The sequence below is a fragment of the Entelurus aequoreus genome, linkage group LG21 (genome assembly GCF_033978785.1).
Source record: "Entelurus aequoreus isolate RoL-2023_Sb linkage group LG21, RoL_Eaeq_v1.1, whole genome shotgun sequence".
NCBI classification, from domain to species: domain Eukaryota; kingdom Metazoa; phylum Chordata; class Actinopteri; order Syngnathiformes; family Syngnathidae; genus Entelurus; species Entelurus aequoreus.
In genome coordinates this window covers 31,254,992-31,278,781 of record NC_084751.1, presented here as the reverse complement: position 1 = coordinate 31,278,781, position 23,790 = coordinate 31,254,992, and the positions used below count along the sequence as shown (strand labels likewise).

General features: G+C 39.0%; 1 protein-coding gene across 5 annotated transcripts in view; it reads right to left on the bottom strand.

The window, feature by feature from the left end:
- Window positions 1–23,790, bottom strand: part of pam (peptidylglycine alpha-amidating monooxygenase) — a 110,012-nt gene that overhangs the window by 20,987 nt on the left and 65,235 nt on the right. For 2 of the 5 annotated variants that reach the window (XM_062031430.1, XM_062031429.1), the window contains exons 13-22: window positions 23,564–23,667; window positions 19,041–19,243; window positions 17,647–17,706; window positions 9,944–10,219; window positions 8,364–8,493; window positions 5,059–5,175; window positions 3,372–3,444; window positions 3,003–3,213; window positions 1,302–1,505; window positions 655–779 (exon numbers count right to left, since the gene is read on the bottom strand). In XM_062031430.1, the coding sequence (XP_061887414.1) occupies window positions 655–779; window positions 1,302–1,505; window positions 3,003–3,213; window positions 3,372–3,444; window positions 5,059–5,175; window positions 8,364–8,493; window positions 9,944–10,219; window positions 17,647–17,706; window positions 19,041–19,243; window positions 23,564–23,667 (1,503 nt within the window). The remainder of the gene's footprint in view (window positions 1–654; window positions 780–1,301; window positions 1,506–3,002; window positions 3,214–3,371; window positions 3,445–5,058; window positions 5,176–8,363; window positions 8,494–9,943; window positions 10,220–17,646; window positions 17,707–19,040; window positions 19,244–23,563; window positions 23,668–23,790) is intronic. The other 3 variants (XM_062031431.1, XM_062031432.1, XM_062031433.1) reach the window with 3 other exon arrangements.

Genomic DNA, 23,790 nt, shown 5'->3' with positions numbered 1-23,790 from the left:
GCCTGAAGAGCTGCAGCCTGCCACAGTGGCCCCCACTCCCTCCCCTCTGTTGCTAGATATCTCGAGATGCGTGTTGTAATATGTGCTTTGCTATGGAGGTTTTTTCCAACTCCAGACTGGGCCCCCTTAGGAGCCCAGTTTAGATTGTATTTTTTTACTCATCCTTCCCCAGCGTTGACCTTTTTCCCATCTTTTATGGGGCGCCTTGTGGTGACCCATCAACGTTCCTGTTCTGTAACCCTGTACACTGTTTGTTTGTCTAATCTTGAACGGGTTTGTGCTGAAAACAAAGTTTTGTTGTACTTGTGCAATGACAATAAAGACCTACCTACCTACCTTATTTTCCTCTGTTTATAATCACTTCTTGTCCTGCTACTTTTGTTTTCTCAGTATTTGCTGTTTGGTCTCTGTTAAAGAACATTTACATTCTGTTCCTTGCCCTGCCAGCACACCTGTTCCTCATCTACTTAAATAAGGCTCATGGTTGTAGTAATCAATTAGAGGTACCTCTTTCTGAAAAGAAGTAACTGCGTTATTTCAAACGCTTTATACCTACAACTAAAATGGAAACATTGTGTATGCGAATGTATATACAGTAATACAACATTTGTAAGACATACACAGTTATTTGTAAATATATGAATGTTTCTTTACCCCTTTCTTTGGGATGAAGGTATCCACAATATCCTTGGTTGAATAGTTTATTGCAAAACCACTTAGAGGAGTGGAGCGTCCATACGAAGACAGCCCATTCACTGCAAAGATAAGGCCATCTTCACCTAGACCCAGACACACACACACACACACACACACACACACACACACACACACACACACACACACACACACACACACACACACACACACACACACACACACACACACACACACACACACAGACAAAAAGGATGTGCAACAAACATAATAAATATTACAAAGGTAACTCTTTTTACTAGCAATGTTTTTTCCAGGAAAATTCTCATTGGGGAGATACCATAGTTCTTTCAAATTGTCCTCAGTTGACAAGCTGCCACCACATAATTCAAATATATAATCAGCGCGCAATGTGAGACTGGGGGACAGAGGGGGAAGGGGAACAGTGGGGAGATTCATTCCCTGCGGTCCACGTACAAGTCTCACCAATGTACAAATTTGATGTACATTGAAATAGAGAGCCTTTTAAAATATCTGTTTTTTACTGTAAAATCTAATTTGTTGACATGCTAAACAAAAACCATGGAGTGACAAATTAAATCTGACCTACGTCAGTAATTGCTGGTCAGCTTGGTCAATGAACTCACCTCCAACAGGGAGGAAGGTGATAGCAAAGACGCTGCCACCAAACTCCTCTTTCTTTATTTCCTTGACAAACTCCCCAGTTTGAGCTGTGAAACACTGGATGCGTCCATTCTCCCGGTCAGCCACACACACTTCCTTGTTCTTGGGGAGAAATGTAAGGCTGTGGGGGATCCGAAATGGTATATGCCTCCTCCTGTCTGATGAGCCTAGATAAAAATAATGCCAACAATATTCATGCCGTATAATGATGTAAGTATCTTGAATGGGTTTGTACTGAAAATGTAATTTTGTTGTACTTTTTAAGTGCAATGACAATAAAGTTCCATTAATTAAAGTGAACGGGTTTACTAGCTTCAGCAAGGAGGTTATGTCAGACAATAATACATCTGTATGCTCTCGATGATGAAATGGTAAAAAGCCACGATTAGCCTATTGCTGAGTTTGCAGAACGTGGCACGGGTCTATTCCACCAGACAGCAGGAGAGTCGACACTGACAAGTTATTGTGGTGAAATGGTGCGCTTCACCAAGATAATTAGTATATTGGCTAAATTCAACAACAAACAGGCAGACGCTCAAACTGGAGAAAGAGAAGAGGGTGGACTTGGATTTAAATTCATATGATTTTGTCAATTTTTCCAGATTTTTGTGTTTTTAACATGAATAAGTAACCTATTTTTAAACACGCAGCATCGGTTATGGGGCAGTAAACCTTGGTGTTTACTGTTGCAGATGATGCAAGTTGACACATTACTAGAGTGTAAATGTTACCTCTCCGCAGCGGTAGAATTTAGGGTATATAACAGGTGAATGTTAAAGGGGTCATGTTATGATTTTTGTCTACATTTAAAACACTTCCTTGTGGTCTACATAACATGTAAAGATGTTTCTCTGGTCAAAATTTTGCATAGATTGTTTTACAGACTGTCTCCAAGCCGCATTGTGACCGTCTCTTCAGGATGCGCCATTTTGTGGGCGGTCTTATTTACATGCCTCCACTTGACTGCATCTTCTCCCAGTCATCCATGCTGTCGTTTTAGCGCTTCCATATCAAGTCTACTGACATATATAAGTTAGAACTATACGCTACTTTGTATTACAACAGCGTATTGGCAACAGCACAGTTTATTGACTATAACGGTGGACTACAATGGCAGACTCGTACAAATATCTTTCTGTAAATTTCTAACATATATGGATATATCCGCTGACGTCACAGGACAGACAACATCACAGGACAAAGCAAATTCCAAACAGCTCATTGGAGGAAGTATGAGGGAAGTCAAGATTTATTTAAAAATATCTCCACAATGGCTACACGGTTTGATTTTTAATTTTTGGGACATACCCCAAATACATAAAAGTAAGGTGCCATCAGGTAAGAAAAGTGTTTTTTTCAAAATAAGTTAAGTTAATGTCAAAACTGATTCAAAGCTTGTTGTTGATATACTGTACCAACTGTTCTGTGTGATTCCTGTGCATGACTTGTGTGTTGATAGTGAATAAAGATTGTTGCAAAGCATTGCACCTTCAATTAATTTTATTTATAACATGGAAAAATATAAATGACGTCAAAGTCAACTTGACTTTCGTCACGTTTGAGTATTCTTTAAAAAATCTGAAGCCATGCAACCACTACTACCAATACAGATGTGTATGTGTTTGCACGTTTGTGTATGTGTGTGTGTCAAGCAATTGGCCTACCAGCTCCCCACTCAGAGAGGTATTTGCCATCAGCAGAGAACTTCAGTATCCTGGCATTACAGTAGCCGTCGGACACAAAAATGTTTCCACTTTCGTAGTCGACAGCCACGTCAGTGGGCTGACAGAAATGGTTTTGGTCACTTCCTGCCGTGAAAGCCTCTCCCAGGGACAGCAAAATTCGATCGCTGCCATCACTGCTAACTTTTAAAACCTGATGAGTGTATGAGAGAGAATAGTTGTTGCTTACTTTACAGTATATACCTTACAATATATATTATTCATAAAACACTATTAAAAACATAAAAAACGATTAGAAAGTGTATCTAAAAACAGATTTGTCTGAATATTAAAAAGGTGAAATAATCTTACCTGATGAAGAGCCACATCAGTTATCCAATAGTTATTGTCCTTGTCTGTTGTTATTCCATGGGGTAAGTAAAACCTGCAAGATTGGAGGAGAAAAAATATATATAGTTGATATAATTCAGAATGTAATAGCTTTAATTACGGACGTTGTAATGGCACTGTAAATATACAGAGGACATTACTGATTATGTGTTCTATAGCAGGGCTTATATTACTGTAAATAATGGCAGATTTTGACATTCCGTCTAACAGCTCATTTAATACACACTAATGATCTTGCTCAAGGATTGAGAGATTACAACTCGAAATAGTCTAGATTCGTGTGCATCTGGTGTATGTGTGGATTTGACAATAAAAGGCAATCTAATTTAACAAATTACTAGGATATCGCATCATTGTGATGGTTTGAACCGGGTGAAAAGCTACTTAACCAACAGGAACTAATTCATGGCATTAAGAAACACATCTTTCGCGGTCGAGACATAGTCAGCAGTGTACCACAGGGGTAAATACTGGGACCAGAATATTGCCGCCTGACGTTACATGTCTGTTCCAATTACTTTTATTTATAATAGTTGTGAGTACAAGACCACATGCAGAGCATCTTGTCTGTCATACTTCCGCCAGTGCAATTGGGCAGGCTTGCAGGTATGCAGGTACCCTTCAAAGATTTGTGGCTCCTTTAATCTCGGAACATTTCTGAGTGGTGAAGCAGTGCCCTTCCTAGGACCCTTTGCTCCCCCAAGCCAAAGCGATTGCCAAAACTGCCTTGTTCTGCCTCTTCCACGAGATCTTTCAGGGCCTTTCTTTGTTTCAGTTTGGACCTGCGAGTGGTGGAGGTTCGAGTGTAGCTTCTACGGCAGACTTTCACTAGCTCGGTGTAAATTTTCCAACCGGATTGTGTGCATGTGGCTGAATGCTCTGTGTATTTCTCTCTCTTTGTCTCGAAGGCAGACTTTATCCATCCCCTCTTCCCATGGCACTGTCAGTCCAACATGATAAGACTTTGTGACAGCAGACCATAGCATAAGGTCTAATGGGAAATAAATTGTTGTGATCTCAAGAAGGAACTTCAGCTGACCATTTAGGTCGGCTGTGATATGGGTTTGTGTTGCTTCTGGATTAGCATTAATTGCTTCAAACTTTTATGCTCGCCACCATGCAGGACTCGGTCATGGTGTCATCTTCATCAGCACACGGTCAGTGACTTACATACAGCTGTAGAGGATTAGCTGTAGGCTGGGAATTGGATGACCTCGGAAGTGACATAGCTATTCTTTACTCAACCATTGGTATAGGTTTTGGGGGCTTGGGAGGGTGTTGTACAGTATGTAGACCGGATCAGAACATAGTTTGAGGCAATTTCCAGATTGGCACATGTGATGGTCTGTCATCCAATTAAGTAACAGTAACAGCCTTGTATAACCAGCATTAATATATTTCTAATGGGTGAATGGATTGTGTAAAAAGCAGAATAGTGTTCACTGCCACAGCAACCCTGAATGGGTTGAAGTGGTGGACCAACCAATTAACTTTTGTGCATTGTGTTACAAAAACATAAAATGCACGTTAGGCTCTTCAAAGACCTAATTCTCTATGTTTGAATGTGGTTATGAGTCGTTGCACGTTTTGGCTATATGTAATATTGTCCTTGATATTTTAATATTGCTCTTATTTACATTATACTTACATATTTCTCCCAGAAGCCTTCAGGATGTTGCCATTGTCACTGTTCACAACCAGAATAGTAGACTGTTGAATGGGGCCAGATAACCTCTGCTGGTATGTAGCTTGGCTGTCAAAAGAACTTAAAAACAAGACAAAACATTTTTATAATTTTATTTACAAAGTCTTACAATTTGACAGACCATCTTCAAACCACTTTCTGACTGTCTCTTCAGGATGCACCGTTTTTTGTGGGCATTCCTATCCATGTGCATCTTTGACTGTCTTCTGCCCATCAGCCATGTTGTAGTTTTTAGCGCTTCCTTCTGGAGTCTACTGACACATATATACAGGTGAAACTCCAAAAATTTTAATATAAGTTTATCAATTTCTGCAACTCAACTTCTAATGTGAAACTAATATGTGATATACATGTAAATTCATTACATATAAAGTGAGATATGTCAAGCCTTTATTTGTAATAATTGTCATGATCACAGCTTACCGTTTTTGAAAACCCCTATTTTTCAGAGAATTACAATTCTAAATTTTCAAAAGCTACAATAAGCCATAGTCATAAAAGTTGTATTAAAAGGCTTGAAATATTTAGAGTTGCATTTTATTAGCCTATGTCATGTATTAGTTTCACATTGTAAATCTAATTGCTGTTGTAAACAAACCTTTGCACGTTATTCTAATCTTTGAAATTTCACCTGTAAGTTCGAAACGATACACTACTTTGTATTAGAAATGGCAACAGCGGAGGAGTGCATGTACACGCCTGTCTGCCCCACAACGAGAGGATAAAGAAAAATAACAAACTTATTGACTACAACGTTGGACTACAATGGCGGACTCGTGCAAAGATCTTTGACAGAAACACAAATCTGCGTACGTACAAAAAGATTCACACCTATAAAAGCTAGCGCACGCACACTTTCATGCAATTAGGAGTAGAAGAGTGCTTAGGTAACCCCACACTTCACCATATGGTCAATGTAAATGACCAATCAATGCGATAATTGACTGAGACAGAATTTAGACAGGTGGAGTCGTAGTGTGCTTCAGGGATGTTGCTAGGCATAAAGTACAAACGTTTTGTTTTTCATGAGCTGTGTTACTACTAGGGTGGGGGTCCTGTACAATGTTTAAGACAATATGCAGGCATTGTTGTTGTTTCAATTTTTGCGTCTTCTACAACCATGATATGCCCTGACACTTTGCCCCCACTAGCTTGGCCTTGCCTTTGGCCTGCAGCTTAAATGGGCGTGTCCCATCCACCAACTACCGTAATTTCCGGACTATAAGCCGCTACTTTTTCCCCTCGTTCTGGTCCCTGCGGCTTATACAACAGTGCGGCTTATTTACGGCCTGTTCTTCTCCGACACCGACGAAGAGGATTTCGGTGGTTTTAGTACGCAGGAGGAAGACGATGACACAATGATTAAAGACTGACTTTTCATATACCGGTAGGCTGGTTATTTTGATAACGTACAGGCGAGCACTTTGTATTACTTTGCACCGTTGTATTATTTGTACTCTGCACGAATGCTGTTCGCCATGTCAAAGATGTGAAAGTTTGATTGAATGATTGAAAGATTTATTGTTAATAAATGGGACGCTTTGCGTTCCCAAACAGTCATCTCTGTCCCGACAATCCCCTCCGTGGTAGCAGGAACCCCTATATACTACGGTAATTACACATCAAAACCTTGCGGCTTATAGTCGGGTGCGGCTTATATATGGAGCAATCTGTATTTTCCCCTAAATTTCGCTGGTGCGGCTTATAGTCAGGTGCGGCTTATAGTCCGGAAATTACGGTATTCATAAACCGCAATTAATTCCTAATAATTATAATAGAGGTGTACTTTGGTTTTCAAGTTACTCTGATTCTGTGACGCGGCTCATACCACAAATTAATTAAATAAAATGGAATGCATTATTGGCCCCCCAAAATACCACAATTTCAACATGTAACATCCATCCATCCATTTTTCTACTGCTTGTCCCTTTCAGGGTCGCGCTGGGTGCTGGAGCCTATGTCAGCTGCATTCAGGGGGGCCTTTTCCACTATTTGAGAATAACTAGCTTTTAACAGTGTGGCTCTGAGAGATACAGCACCAGTAATAGTCCAATGCATCATGCATCATCTGACAGTTGACAGAGGTAATCATTTAACTTCCTGTTATTTTTGTCATTAGGTTGCAATTAGACCTTGCTTTTAAACTGGCCCTACAATGCAAAATCAAGGTTTCTTACCTGTTGGTACCTGCTTTTGTGTATTTGGGATCCCCATACATCCAGAACATTTGAAATCAAACCATGGAGGCATAGCGGTAAATAATAAAACAATCTTGCTTTCTTCAAAACATGCTCCAAACCAGCTTTTTGGAATTTGAAACTTTAGTAATGTAAGTTGCCCAAGTTATGTCAGCGGATATCCCCATGGTAGAGGTTTACCTGCAGAGCTATGGGGTGAGTCCGCCATTTTTTATCCAGTTGTAGTCAAAAGTTGTAGTCAATAAGTTCCTTGTATTCCTCTATCCTCTTGTTGTGGGGCAGACTGGCTCGTACATGCACATGCATACTAAAATCCTCTGCTGTCACCATCCATCCATCTTCTACCGCTTGTCCCTTTCGGGGTCGCGGGGGGTGCTGGAGCCTATCTCAGCTGCATTCGGGCAGAAGGCGGGGTGCACCCTGGACAAGTCGCCACCTCATCGCAGGGCCAACACAGATAGACAGACAACATTCACACTCACATTCACACACTAGGGCCAAATTAGCATTGCCAATTACCTTTCCCCAGGTGCATGTTTTGGAGGTGGGAGGAAGCCAGAGTACCTGGAGGGAACCCACGCAGTCACGGGGAGAACATGCAAACTCCACACAGAAAGATCCTGAGCCCGGGATTGAATTCAGGACCTTCGTATTGTGAGGCACATGCACTAACCCCTGTTTCACCGTGCTGCCCTCACCAATTCCGATGAAAAAGTAGGGTATTGTTCTAACATATATCTCTCAGTAGACTTGATATGGAAGTGCTAAAAACCACAACATGGCTGACGGAGAAAAAACACATTTGAAGGGGTCTTGGCCTGAAGGAAGATAAGTCTACCGAAAAAAAAACACATGAGACAGAGACAGTCAAAATGGCGGGAAGATGGTCTGTTAAAAAAAAAGAATCTATTCAAATTTTTGACCAAAGAACCACCATTACATGTTATGTAGACCACAAGGTGTTTTTAGGAAAAAATATAATACCCAAGGTTTTAATATTAAAAACACCAACAATTGTGAGGATCCTGAAAGTAATTTGCAGCAACTTACTGTGGCCCCCAGTGGTGGTCACCTCTGTGAAAAATGACCAAATTGGAATCTGAATCAATGGCAAGTCCTGACACCTGTCCCAGCTGGAGATCACTTTGTGGCCATACTGGATTCTGCTCTAGATGAACATCTGAAGGTAGAAACAACACACAAAACAAAACAAAACAAAACAAAACAAAACAAAACAAAACAAAACAAAGTTACTCTCCATTGTTAGAGAACCAAATACCTGGTCATTATTAATAATGATAATAATTGTATTTATATAGCGCTTTTAAAAGATACCCAGAGACACTTCACACACAATCAAATAATAATGATAATAATTTTATTTATACAGTGCTTTTAAAAGATACCCAGAGAAACTTCACACATAATCAAAAATAAAAAAAATCTAACTTCATCATAAAACAGACAAAAGGAAAGAGACCATGGTATTGGAGAATGTTTAGTTCTGTATTAAAAGCAGCTTTGGAGAGATGGGTTTTTAACGGTCTTTTTAAAGTTGTGGGATTGTGACATGTGCGGGTGGATGGGGGAGAGTGTTTAAGCTGTTGGTAGAGGACTGCGGTGGAGAGGACTCGGTCCCCCCAGGTTCAGTGTTGGGTAAAGTGAGGAGGGGACAGTTAGTGGTTGTTAGTGCAACTGAGGTTTCTAACAGGAGTGTGGGAACTGAGGTGAAAAGGTCAGAAGGGAACGATTGTGGAGGATTTTGTGGGTCAGGAGAAGCATCTTAAACTGGATGGCCTGTGGGATGATGGGCAGCTAGTGGAGTTCTTGAAAAACAGGGGTGATGTGGTCATCGTGGCAAGAAAGACTGAGGAGGCGTGCAATAGAGCTTTGGATGAGTTCAACTTTATGGAGGACTTTGAAAGATGAATTTAAATCTTAATTGGGTGACTGGGATATTGAAAAATGAAAAAAATGATGCAGATTCAACTGCATGCATTGATATCAATGATACAGTCCATCAGATCACAGAAGGAGATCACCTGAATTAATAGAAAATAATTACTTACTTCCAACTGTATACTTCAATATATTTGTGAATGTACTGTGGATTGAGAAAGTGTGCAATGGCTTGCAATAAAAAAGCCAATGCTTAAAGCAACAATGCATAAAAAAAAAGCATGTTTAGGAATGAACCAGCACAGAACAAGGAGGTTTTGGTAGCAAAGAAGAATATGATGAACTATGATTAGGTACGTCACCACCACTGGCTGCATAGCTCTGACAGTGCTTAGGAGAAGGTTTGATGTTGAATGAAAAGCTTTCTCACCATGACAAATACATTTTGTATAGCCTTATCAGCGTTTTGAAAAGTGAATGGAAGCTATTAAATGATCAGGACTCATCATGAATCAATGATTGATGGAATGCACTTTGAGGACACCCAATTATAATCCACAAGACCTTTTTCCTACATACAAAAACTCAAAATGCTTTGAATATTCTGTTGAGCACAATGCAGACGTTATAATGTGGTCAACTATAATAAGTTATACAAACAGTCACAAAGAATAGAGGTTTGTTTATAAGACCAATGAAAAAATTGACAACGTATGGCTTCCTACACCCACCTTGTCTTTGAGATGGCAGCTTGCTTTTTGGTATCTTTGGAGTGGCCTCAAGCTGATGAAATTTATGCACTCTGTTCCTCGTGAAAATAGGGTCCCTGCTGGTTTGGAAGACTAGCGAAGCACTGCGAGAGCCCAGGTTTTTCTTCTGTATTAAGCTATGAATCTGAGCAACCAACTCAGGTTGGACACTTTGTATTTTGCTGGGATTGTACTTAGGAATGTGTACTACATCCTTGCTCTGGCCTAGCAGCTTGGACATTAGAGAAAATAGGTCACCTGCACATACAGAGAGAGACGGGAAGGAAAGAATGAAAATGAAATGATAGAAAGAAAGGCTTTAGTCAGATTTATTAAACAGGGCAAGTTTGAAGAGTTAGTCAGCTGATTGGAAAAAGATTTTCATTGAATACTGGAAATTATTTTATGAAATGTATTGTTCAATATATGGCATGCATCCAATCTAAATCAACTCTTTATTTGAAGCACTTAAACAGTGTGGTTGTGCACAATCAATCAATCAATGTTTACTTATATAGCCCTAAATCACGAGTGTCTCAAAGGGCTGCACAAGCCACAACGACACTAGGAGTTAATCATCATAAAATCTTAAACATCCCCAAATGGACAGTACCTACTCCCACTATACACTTTTCGAAGTATAAGTTAATTAGTTTGACATCATTAAAACAGAGAAGGATAAACAGTGCAGCATGACATGCCACTTTAAATCTTGTAAACTACTATACGCAGTGGCGGTTTCTGGAACGTGCATTATGTACAAGCGCACCGGGCTGCACTGATGAAGGGGTGCCTTCTGCACTGCCCGGAAAAAAAAGTTGGGCTGTGTTTTAGGCGAATGTAGGCGTTCTTCTTCTTTTTGTTTTCTGGCGGCACGTAGGGGTTCCTGCCACCCTGCCACCCTCCTCAATGTCGCTAAGTGCCAGCAAAAGCGATACAGACCTATTGGATTTTATGGGCGAAATAGGGGACCTCCCATTGGCTCCGCAGTAAGCTGACTTGTATTTACGTTTGTAGAAGATAAAATGCATTAAAAAAATACATCCGTCGTCATGTCTTTCATAATGATTGTGAACAATAGGCAAAATTCCACAAAAAACACAGTTCCCTTTTACTATTTACAAGTACAGTTGAAAGTACAAACATTTACGACAGTATTTTAATGTTGTTTTTTATTGTGGAGCAAAAGGATTAATCATAATTAATTAAAAAAATAGTTACAGAAGACATTTCTATCCCCTATAACTGTACAACATGCTAAATTACTGTTACTGTATTACTGGATTCCAAAAAGAAAGACCATGAATACTTCTGTCTTTCTAGAACATGATCTGGATTGTGTTCAACGTGTTTCCGAGGGTACATACAGTATGTCCAACTGCTACATCATCAAGTGAGTTTGCAAAGCTGATAGTTGTATTATATATTACATTTTATTTAAACACAAACTAATAACATACTATTTCTCCATAAAATACTACTACTACTAAATTAGAATTACTTTAAAATGCTTTTCCTTGCTTTATAAAGAGAATCATGGTCCCTCCAGTTAAGAATAATAATGATTTAATGCATAAATATTCTAATAAAAGTGTAATATATAACATGGGGCGGCATTGCGTGGTGGGTAGGGCGGCCATGCCAGAAACTTGAGGGTTGCAGGTCTCTTGCCATTCAAATCACTGCCGTTGTGTCCTTGGACAGGTCACTTAACCTTTGCCCCCAGTGCCGCTCACACTGGTGTACTGGTGGGGGTTGGAGGGGTCGTAGCCGCAAACTGCCAGCCACGCTTTCGTCAGTCTACCCCAGGGCAGCTGTGGCTACAAATGTAGCTTACCACCACCAGGTGTGTATGTGGAGTGAATTAATGATGGGTTCTCGCTTCTCTGTGAGCGCTTTGAGTATCTAATATGAAAGTTGACCAGAATGCTGTACAAGTTAGGTTAGTTATAGTATAAAGTAATCCCCTGTATTATGGGGACAAGCGGTAGAAAATGGATGGATGGATGTTTGAAAATACAAGATTTGTCTCTGAGCAGGAGATAAATCTTCCGACAGCAACACACATACACATGATAAATCTAAACCAACTTATGCTTCATTATCTACTATTTTGTTAGAATGATCTTTTCTCTAATTTTCTGCACGACCTGACCGCAATGTGAACACATGACACAACCAGGAATTGTTGCAAAGGCTAAACCGTCCCAATTAACATCGCTCCAGCCGCAGCTCCAGGACCCACACTTCCTAGACTGCATAGGCTGGGCCCTTGGAAGGATGCAGCAGACAAATTAAAACACAGCTATTGTCTCATTTACCAACAAAAAGTGTTGTATGTCACTTCCTGTGAAGAAGGACTGGAATTGAAAGATCTCTGTAGTGAGTCAAGGTTTTTGGACTATTTTTGTGCTATTCCCAGTCACAGGTTTTGACCTTAATTCCAGATCTGTTTGCTGATATCACTGGCTTGAACTCTGGTGGGAGGTACTAGCCCCGATCTAAAAAGCCAAATGTTATGATTTGACACACCAGGTTAGATTCTGTGTTTGTGTTATGTTTTCAATGCTTGTTTGCTCCCTTGGTTATGTTTTCTTGTTGCTAAGTGGCTGATTAGCCGCACCTGCTTTCTGTTTATTGATTAGCATCTTCACCTGTTTCTGCCCCTAATCACTCCCCTTTATATTCTGGTGTTTTCCCTGTCTTAGTTGCTGATCCATTGTTCGCTGTTTGTTACACACGACAGTTTGTTGGTTTTGTTGTTTGTTTCACGCTATCTATGTTTTCACTTTGCTAATCTTCATGCTACGCTAAACTAGCACTAGTTTGTATTACGTTACCTAGGGTATTGAAGTAAAGAATCTTCTTATCTGCATGCTGCCTGGGGTCCTCCGCATCTTTGGAATTGCAAATACTTCACAACATGCCAGCACACGACAGAATGGACCAGACACATTTAAGCGATTTTGAGGAGGACCTCTTCTTCGAAGGACTAATGGAGTGAAACCGGCTAAAGTTGTTGGAGATGGAAGTAGAGGGCAAGCGTAATTGTCCAGACTGGGTCAAAAAGTGGATCGTTGGGCCAGATGGCGGAGTGGTCCCGGTCTACTCCGTGTTGCCTAGCGCAGTGTTTTTCAACCACGATACAGTCTGGTGTACCGTGGGAAATTATTTAATTTCACTTATTTTGGGTAAAAAAACAGTAATTATAGTCTGCAAATGATGTGTTGTTGTTGAGTGTTGGTGCTGTCTAGAGCTCGGCAGTGTAACCAAGTAATACCCTTCCATATCAGTAGGTCAGTAGGTGGCAGCAGGTAGCTAATTGCTTTGTAGATGTCGGAAACAGCGGGAGGCAGTGTGCAGGTAAAAGGGTATCTAATGCTTAAACCAAAAATAAACAAAAGGTGAGTGCGCCCCTAAGAAAAAGGCATTGAAGCTTAGGGAAGGCTATGCAGAACGAAACTAAAACTGAACTGGCTACAAAGTAAACAAAAACAGAATGCTGGACGACAGCAAAGACTTACTGTGGAGAAAAGACGGCGTCCACAATGTCCATCCGAACATGACATGACAATCGACAACCAGGTTCACATCATGAAACAATTTATCCATGATAAAATACAATTTATAAAAGACAAAGGGCTGACTAAAAATATGCCATTGCCAAGTGTGATCATAAAGTGTATATTACAAGTAACACAGTATACTTCTCATAGTATATATAGGACACATGACTATGGCCAACTCCTTTATGCGCTAACAGATTATCGTGGTGGTATTGTAGTTTGCATGTCCCGATGATCCTAGGAGCTATGTTATCCGGGGGCTGCTATGCCCCCTGCAGTGGCGTGCGGTGAGTTTAATGTCTGGTGAGGCACGACTGCATCATCACAGTCAGATTTACAAACATATGAACCTGCAGTGCAGGTGTACCTAATGTTGTGTCCCTGCGGTCGTTCGCGGCTCCTGCAGCGCGAGCATTGTTGTTTTTGCACTTTTTGGCTTCTTGTTAAGTGACTTTTTTTGGGTGGATTCGGTCTTGCACGTGGAGGGTTTGGGTGTGGGCTTTGGTTGGTGTGGCCGCGGCGCTCCCGTCGGGGGTGCACTCTGCGGCGGAGGTGCTTGGCACTAGGAGGCGGGGTTATGAGACGAGCCTCACACAGTGTGTCTTCGCAGCAGTTTTATGAATGCTCAGCACTTTACACACATACAGTTGTTGACAAAATACACTGTACATTATATACCTCAGCTAACTAAACTATGGAAATATATAATATAATTCATATAGCAATACGGTCTCACTGCACAGCAGGCCAGCAGTTAGCCGAGTCATTGTGCACAATCCAAGTTGAGGCACAACGCAGTGACGTGCCTCAACTGGCTGCTGATCACCGCACCGTCTCTTCTCAGTATTTGAACGGCAAATGTGAAAATAAAAATAAAAATAATCTAAAACTGGTGAAGTTAAATGGAAAATTACTTTAGTATAATCACTGGATACATATAACAATTTAATAATTTATTAATTTTTTTTAAACTTTTTTTTTTCTTTCCATGATGGCAGGGGAGGCTAGTGACTGCACGCCACTGGCCCCCTGGTAGGGTCTCCCAAGACAAACAGGTCCTCGGTGATAGACCAGACAAAGAGCAGCCCGAAGACCTTTATGAAGAACAAAAAATGAGCACTCAACCGATACCGATATATACAGTCGTGGAATTAACACATTATTATGCCTAATTTTGTTGTGATGCCCCGCTGGATGCATTAAGCAATGTAACAAGGTTTTCCAAAATAAATCAACTCAAGTTATGGAACAAAATGCCATCATGGCACTGCCATATTTATTATTGAAGTCACAAAGTGCATTATTTTTTTTAACATGCCTCAAAACAGCAGCTTGGAATTTGGGACATGCTCTCCCTGAGAGAACATGAGGAGGTTGAGGTGGGCGGGGCTGGGAGGGTTGAGGTGGGGGGGGGGGGGGGTTGTAGCGGGGGTGTATATTGTAGCGCCCCGGAAGAGTTAGTGCTGCAAGGGGTTCTGGGTATTTGTTCTGTTGTGTTTATGTTGTGTTACGGTGCATATGTTCTCCCGAAATGTGTTTGTCATTCTTGTTTGGTGTGGGTTCACAGTGTGGCGCATATTTGTAACAGTGTTAAAGTTGTTTACACGGTCACCCTCAGTGTGACCTGTATGGCTGTTGACCAAGTCTGCCTTGCATTCACTTGTGTGTGTGAAAAGCCGTAGGTATTATGTGATTGGGCCGGCACGCAAAGGCAGTGCCTTTAAGGTTTATTGGCGCTCTGTACTTCTCCATACGTCCGTGTACCACTCCGTACAGCTGCGTTTTAAAAAGTCATACATTTTACTTTTTGAAACCGATACCGATAGTTTCCGATATTACATTTTAAAGCATTTATCGGCCGATAGTATCGGCAGCCCGATATTATCGGCAGCCCGATATTATCGGCAGCCCGATATTATCGAACATCTCTAATCTCGACTACAAGGAATTAAAAGACAACTCAACTTGATCTAAACTTTACAAAAATAACAGATTATGACAGATTCTACAACATTAATTAATACATAACATTTATGATCAACAACAAGTTATTACGTTGTTAATTTTTTTTACAACACTCTTTCTTTCAAACAGGAAGTGACCTTAATGTAAAGATATAAAAGTTAGGGTGGTAATGAACTATCAGTAAAAGCAGACAAGGAGAAAGGCTAAAATTAAATATAAGATTTTCTTTTTCCTATTTCTTTTCAGATATGCTGTGCAAATGTAACCACATTATGTCCCTTAATGCAACCTGTTAAACCTGTCTGAAAAAATAAATCATAACTATAAATCATGCTAAACATTTCCGCAAAGTTCTCAACAAAAGCAGGGGTGAATTACGTGCAATTCGACGGAACAAAAACAAAAGTTTACAATCGACAAGCATTTAAATGACTGTAAATAGAACATACATGGAGAGTGTTTGTTACTTGCGAATAAAAAAACTGGAAGACTTTGGTGGTGTTTGTTTTTCAAACTAGGTAAGAATATTAGTGAATGTGAAATGTGAAATTAAACCATGGAGGAAGGCAGCAATATTTATAAAACAAACTTGCCTTCTTCCAAGCCTGATCCAAATGAGCTGTTTGGAATTCAGGAAATCGGTGACATATTTTGCCTTAGCTATGTCAGCGAATATATCCAAATATGGTAGAGGTTTACCTGAAAAGCTTTGCATCAATAAGTTCCTTAATTTTTTCTATCCTCTTGTTGTGGGGCAGACTATCTTGTACATGCACATGCATTAGGGATGTAACAATATGAAAATGTAATATCACGGTTATTGTGACCAAAACTATCATGGTTATCATTATTATATATAATCTCACAAAGCGATCAAATTTGTGTTATTTTATTGTTTTTATTTTAAGCACTTTAATTCATGGGGAATTATGTAATGTGTTATTTTGTCTAAACTTTAGACTCTAAAGACTTATCCCGTTCAAAAGGGACACACAGTTTGACGGTAGTTCTCTCAGATTGGTTCTGACCAGGAGATAGGCGTTGAAAGTCTCCAATCTGAAAGAGGGGAGTTGCTGGACCGTGTATTAAATGCCCATCACCAAGTGCCAAAAGGGTGAAACGTTGTGCGCATAGAGCAAGAGAAAGACACATCGCGAGCACAAAACTATCATGGCGATTGGGTGTCGCCAAAAAAACGTTTACTACTCCACTTTAACTCAAAGACAGCATTTGTCTACTACAGATTTTTTATTAAGAAATAGGTCAGTTTTTTTGTACCTACCATTGTGTTTGTTTGACAAATTTTACTTGATCAAGTATTTTCTAATATTCTTCCCAACAAAATAATACAAGTATGTATAGTGCTGACATCATTTCAACTCATTATCGGTATTGACCAACACTCAAAGCTCCAATATCGGTATTGTATTGGAAGTGAAAAAGTTGTATCCATGCAACCAATGATGTAGGCCCGAAGGAAAGAAAGACCGGCAGATTTATTTCGAAGAAAGTAGTAGTGAAACCGTAACGCTGGTGGCTATTTATTGCTACCACGCAAATTTCCGATAACTAACATTAGCATTATCATTTTGATTTGAGCATCGAAAGTCACTTACTAGTCTAGCAGGAACATAGCCAAGGCAGCACCGGTCTGAGATTCCTCTTCTTTGAGCTCACGCCAGCGAGTGAAAGCCAGGGCAATGTCGATCCTGACAGTCATTTTATCTGGGTAAGCTCAATTTTTTTTTAAATGTCTCCTCAAACAAAACTTTTCGTTTCTTTGGTTATTTTGAGCTTCGGCCATGATAGCAGTAATTGCACGTAGGCGTGCTTCTTCTTCTGTTTGTTTTCTGGCGGCACGTAGGTTTTGCATTGACTTCTGTCTTTTTGACGAATGGGAAAAGGGGTAGTGACGTATGCCGTAAAGCAAGTCAGCACATTTGTAGTTTTTTGTGTGTCAGGATTCCTGCCAACCCTTCAAAGTCGTTAAGAGCCAGTAAAAGTGATATAGACCCCCTCAGGCCATGAGAGAGGTGTCATGACTCTAGTTGTAAGTTGATGTATCATCTTAAAAGTTATGAAAATATTTGATGAAGGCTGAAAAGTTACTTAGTGCTGCTTTAACACTTTTGTGAAATAATTCATAACACTTACCTTGATTGAGAAGCTGCTCTTCACTGGTTGAATCTGGCGTCGATGTGCTATCTTTGTGACCTTTGAGGAAAGTGGGTCAATAGGTTAAGTTAATAAGTTCACCAAAGGTCAACTCACAATGACTAGCCCATTCAAACTATGTGAGTCCCTCTCTAGAGAGCGAGCATGCTCTCTTTCAATTGTTTTTTCTATTGAAAAAAAGGTGGTTGTTATCATTAAAAAATGGTGAAGAAAGATTGCATTAGTTATTGTATTACGTGTCTATGTTGCACCAGTGTTAATTTAGTTGACAAATAATTTAACTGAGACAATAACTAATCAAACCAAATAGACGTTGACCAAACTATTATGGAATGAACGCACAGATTTATCTACAAATAAAAACAAGACAGAATCATCATCAATCATATCCAATTTCGTCTTGTAGATGGTAGGGACAAGTTGACAAAATATGATGTGATTGGATAGCTAAGTTTACAGAGGAGATACCAATCAGAACTACTGTATTTGTCAAGTAGGGCTGTTGGATTTTCCACTGTGAAAATTTTATGAACGAAATATAGGCTCCAGCACCACCCGCGACCCTGAGAGGGCCAAGCGGTAGGAAATGGATGGATGGATAAGTTACATGCTGCAATATGTCTACATATAGAACAAGAAAAGTCGCCGTACAGACAGATTTCACATTTGACACTAAAAGTCAACCATGTGGAGCAGTTATTACCTCTAAAACTTCTAAAAACAACTAACTTGAAGCAGTATCTAGAGGTGAGTCATCCTGACAAGTGAAGCAAAGAGAAGCAATATTTTTCACAATAACCTGTTATTGTTATGTTTACTGCTATTTTATAGCTAACAAAGAGCAGGGTTGCCTTATAGATGCAGAGTATGTTATACAGTGTGGATTTATTACTTCATAAAGTACTATGTCATATATTTCATAATATTATTTAACATCTGAAAAATATATTTAAATATTTTTTCATTTAATCCAAAATAATACAAGACTAACCGTTAGTGTGAAATTATTTACTTATTGATAATATTAATGGAGAGCAGGTCTACTTTTAAGAATTGTATCATTGATGTATTTAAATACAATATTTTTTTTATTAGGATGTTTTGCAGGTAACCTAAATAAAGGTGGTTTCAACAAGACTTTAAAGATGTATTATCCTTGTACTTTATATTTTACTCAACTAAATTTACAGCCATTTTAGCTGACTAAATTGCGAAATCAAAGCACTCATACGAGGCAAAGGTGCTGGACTTCAGGTGTAAAGTGGGCCAAGCACAGTTAAACTGACCTATGGGGAGCATGCCCTAAGTTTACATATATAAACATAAGTATGGATAAGACTGATAATTAATCACAATATATGAAAAGAATGTACCAGATGTGCCTGAGTCACCTTCCATGTGCATCATGGAGTTCATGTGATCTGGGCTGACAGCGATGGGGATATTAGCTTCAGATGGAATGTGCTGAAATAGTTTGGCACGGCCGGTCTCCATGCAGCTCATGTAGGGAATGGCATGTTTGCTGTCCATGTAGTACATGATATAGAAGTTGCACATTTCATCATCAGAGGTGCCCCTGCAGTACAAACAAATAGACAACACGCAACACAAATACATGTAAATATATTTATTTTAACTATAGACTAGAAATGAAATGATGTGGTCAATGAGCTTATGGCCATCATTCCGATCAAAATCTTTACGAAATCATTAAATATTCAATATATTTTTTGCTTATTGATTAAACGATACAATGCCATTTTTAGTATTCACACTTTTTTTTAACAATGATCCTTCATAATAGAGATCTTCAACATATTTCAGGTTGAGGCCAAGGACCGCAAAAATGGTGCCGCGATGGAACAAGGATCCCTACAACATGCAGTGCATTCGGAAAGTATTCACAGCGCTTCACTTTTTCCACATCTTGTTATGTTTCAGCCCTATTCTAAAATAGAATAAATACTTTTTGTCCTCAAAATTCTACACACAATGAGACCAATATGTGATTTTTTTTTTTTTTTTTTTAAGTTTTGCAAATGTACTAAATAAAATAAAAAACTAAGAAATCACATGTACATAAATAATCACAACCATACTTGCCAACCCTCATATATATATATATATATATATATATATATATATATATATATATATATATATATATATATATATATATATATATATATATATATATATATATATATATATATATATATATATATATGTACACACACACACATACAGTATATGTAAACATACATATACATATATCCCAGGGGTGCCCACTAGGTTGATCGCGAACAACTGGTCATTCGCAGAAGGCATGTGTCAGTCAATCGCCAGCCAGGCATTGAAAAACAGACTTAAAAATTAGCGATTATCAATCTTCACTATGAGGTCCCTTAATCGACATTCCCAGCACCGGAGGAACTTGTGAGATGACGCCTGCTGCTGCAACCTCAGTATTAAAAAAAAAAAAAACTGGCAGGAAGGGAAACCTGTTTTGTTTCAACAGACTATTGTGCCATACCTGCTGTCAAAAGTAGGTAATAAAAGTTTTGCTCCATCCTGCCTGCGCTAGCAAAGTAAGAGTCTCAAAAAGCTAGCGCACACAAGCTAGCAAGCTACGAAGTTTGCCATCAATGTATTTCTTGTAAAGTATACAAGTATGGAAACTGCACTAATGAGAAACCAAAAACCAACCACTTTCATGTGTTACTGGACCGAAAGGAGGACTTTTTGTAAATTCGAAAATATAGGCGGCCAGATAGCGTGAAAAGTCAACCTCGATGATGTTAAATCTTTTCAAAAGTTTTTCCTCTTCAGATTGTATGGACTCACTCCATCACATTCAGATAGTTTTTGATGTTATCTGGCTTGTATATTCGCCTCTAAATCTGGAATCTGCGCTGATATAGGTAAATTAACAGTAGCGATACGTACGGCTTGCCCACTAAGTCAAACTCAGAAGCGTGCCTCAAGTTACATGGTTACATTGTGCCCAGCAATTGATGACGGGAGATTCTGACCACTTTGCAATGTTTCTTTACTGTCTTTCCAGTTTTTAATCATGTGTTGACAGTTTTTAACTGGATTTTAGTAGTTTCATTAATCTCCTTAAATGTTTTCTAATGCTTGATGTATGCCAAGAATTTGACCCTCTAAAATAGATTAACATTGTTTTCATGACCACATAATGCGTATTTCAACAAATCTGTTGAGCTATTGAAAAGCTGCTCAAAGCTAAGGATGTATATCGTTAGGATTTTATCGATACCAATACCAATACTGATATTTCTTACCAATCATCTGTACTATATTTAATTTGGTGTAAATATAGATCTGAAAAGATTTTAAAGGGGTCATATTATGATTTTTTTACATTTAAAACACTTTCTTGTGGTCTACATAACATTCATAACATGCGTTTCTTTGGTCAAAATGTTCCATAGATTATGTTTTACAGACCATCTTCAAGACACGTTCTGACCATCTCTTCAGGATACGCCGTATTGTGGGTGGTCTTATTTACGTGGCTCCAATTCGAAATAATTTTCTCCCCTCCATCTTTGTTGTAGTTTTAAGTGCGTTCATATAGAGTCTACTGACAGATATAAGTTAGAACTGTACGCTACTTTGTATAAGAAACGGCAACAGCGGACGATGCATGTGCTTTTCCGAACCAGTCTGCCCAACAACAAGAGGATAGGGAAAAAAAAGGAACTTATTGACTAAAATGTTGGTATACAATGGCGGACTCGCGTAAAGCACTTTGGGTAAATCTTTACCATATATGGGTCCGTTGACGCCACCAATGGCGAAATCGTCCCGAATTGGGCAAATTCCGTACTGCTCCGTTCCAGAAAGTATGAAGAAAGGCAAGATTGTTTCACAAACATCTCTACAATGCCTGAATGGTTTGATTTCAACTTTTTGGGACTTAAGAAGATCCCAAATACACAACAGCAGGTACCAATAGGTAAGAAAATTAAGTTTTGCATTATAGGGCGGCCTCTTTAAGATATATTTATTAATTTTATTTTACCATTTTTATTACCACAAGAGGGGGTAACACCAGAAACATCATGTATCAACTCACAGCAGGGAATTTTTTTCTGAAAACCAGCCTTTTAGGCTTTAAGCAATTGAACTAGGTTTGCACTGCAATGTAATGAAAACAAACTAGCAGCACACCATGCATCCATTATGTAAGGTGCTATAAAAGGGACTGTTCCTGTAATGCTTCAAAAGAAGCAAAACGCACATTATTTACAACTGCTAGTCAGAAGGTAAAATAGTTCAAAATAAGAGATGAAAATATTTGCCCTCCTTTGGCCATGGTAAATGAAAATGCCTGCATTATGTTGTTCAGTTGTTATATATATATTTTTTATACTTCTGAGTCTCGTTTGCAATAGGTATTCTGTTCAGTTTGTCCTAACGGTGTTGCTGTAGTTCAAAGTAGTATATTGAGCCCTGTTAAGTGTGTACCTGTAAGTACTGTACTTATTACACATCAGCTGTTTGATCGTAATGTTGTGTAGTAGTGTATTTGATTGTACTATTTGGAGGTGGTAAAATCACAAATGCTAAAGAGTAGCAACTATGTGGATTATCTAATTAAATTAGCATCAAACTTTTTATTATTGGAATGTCAAAGAAAAGTTATTTTTTATCTTATTTAAGTTGTATTGACATTACATCTGTATGTCCAGTTTCAAACTGAACCAATATGTAAAACCAACTTTTCCTACCTATTTGTACCTGTTTTAATGTATTCAGGATCTTCATAAGTCCTGAAAATTTGAAATCAAACCATAGAGGCATGGCGGAGATATTTATAAAACAATCTTGTCTTCCTTCATACTTCTTTCAAACAAACTATTTGAAATTTTCCCAATTTGTGCCATTTTTCCCAGGAGTGACGTCAGCGGGTATCTACATAATATGGTAGAGATTTGCTCGAAAAGCTTTTCCCCAGTCCATCAATGTAGTCTGATGTCGTAGTCAATAAGTTCCTTATTTTTCCTCTATCCTCTTGTGGGGCAGACTGGCTTGTACATCCAAATTTATTCTCCGCTGTTGCCATTTTTAATACAAACTAACATATAGTTTGAACTTATATCTGTCATTAGACTTGTTATAGAAGCGCTAAAAACTACACACGTGGCTGACTGGGAGAAGGCGCAGTCGAAGTGGAGGCTCACAAATAAGACCGCTCACAAAACGAAAGCTGCTTGAAGACGGTCTGTAATACATTATGCAAGATTTTGACCAAAGAACCACCATTACATGTTATCGCAGCACAAATTGGCAGCCATGGTTTCGTCACTTTACCCGAGGGCAGATGTGGCTACAAATGTAGCTTACCACCATCCAGTAATGGGTTCTGAGTGAAAGGTGCTTTGAGTCACAAGAAAAAAGCGCTATATAAATATAATTCATTATGGTTATTATTGAATATTGCATTAAGCTCAGTTTTTCGTCTTTTTGGTAAGTGAGCCCACACCTTTAAACATTTGGTGCTCGTTGGAATGTAGACATTATGTCATCACCTGCTGTCGGCAGTTGTGTCATAACTACGACGGTTAGCTGGATGAAAAATACAGAAAGCATTTAAGCAGAATCTTAGTAAAAATATGTACGAAAAAATACTGGTTCTCCGTACACATTCCTACTTAAAGCATCAGTAAAGGTTAAATAACTTGTTGCCAGCTGACATATAATCACACAAAGCATGTAATTGTCCGAAGGCTAATACTGCTCTCCACCCTGAATTACAGTTTTTCTTGTGAAATCGTCAAAATCATAGTTTTATTCTTGCACATTATATGGTAAATGAAATGGGATGTCATAATATGGCAAATAAAATGGGATGTGCAGCAGAACCTACCCAATATATGTTTTCTCGCTTCTGCTTTCACCAGTGAACATACATCTGGCTGCAAGAATATCACCATACTTCACATCCACGTCACGATTTGACGGATAGAAAGCCTGGGGAAGAAACTCTTATGGTTATAGGTGATCATGTTTAGGGTTATGTACTCTATGTATAGAAATCAAGAAGCAAATGTGTGAAAACATCATATTTTGGATTGTTTCCTCAGCAAAGTAAAC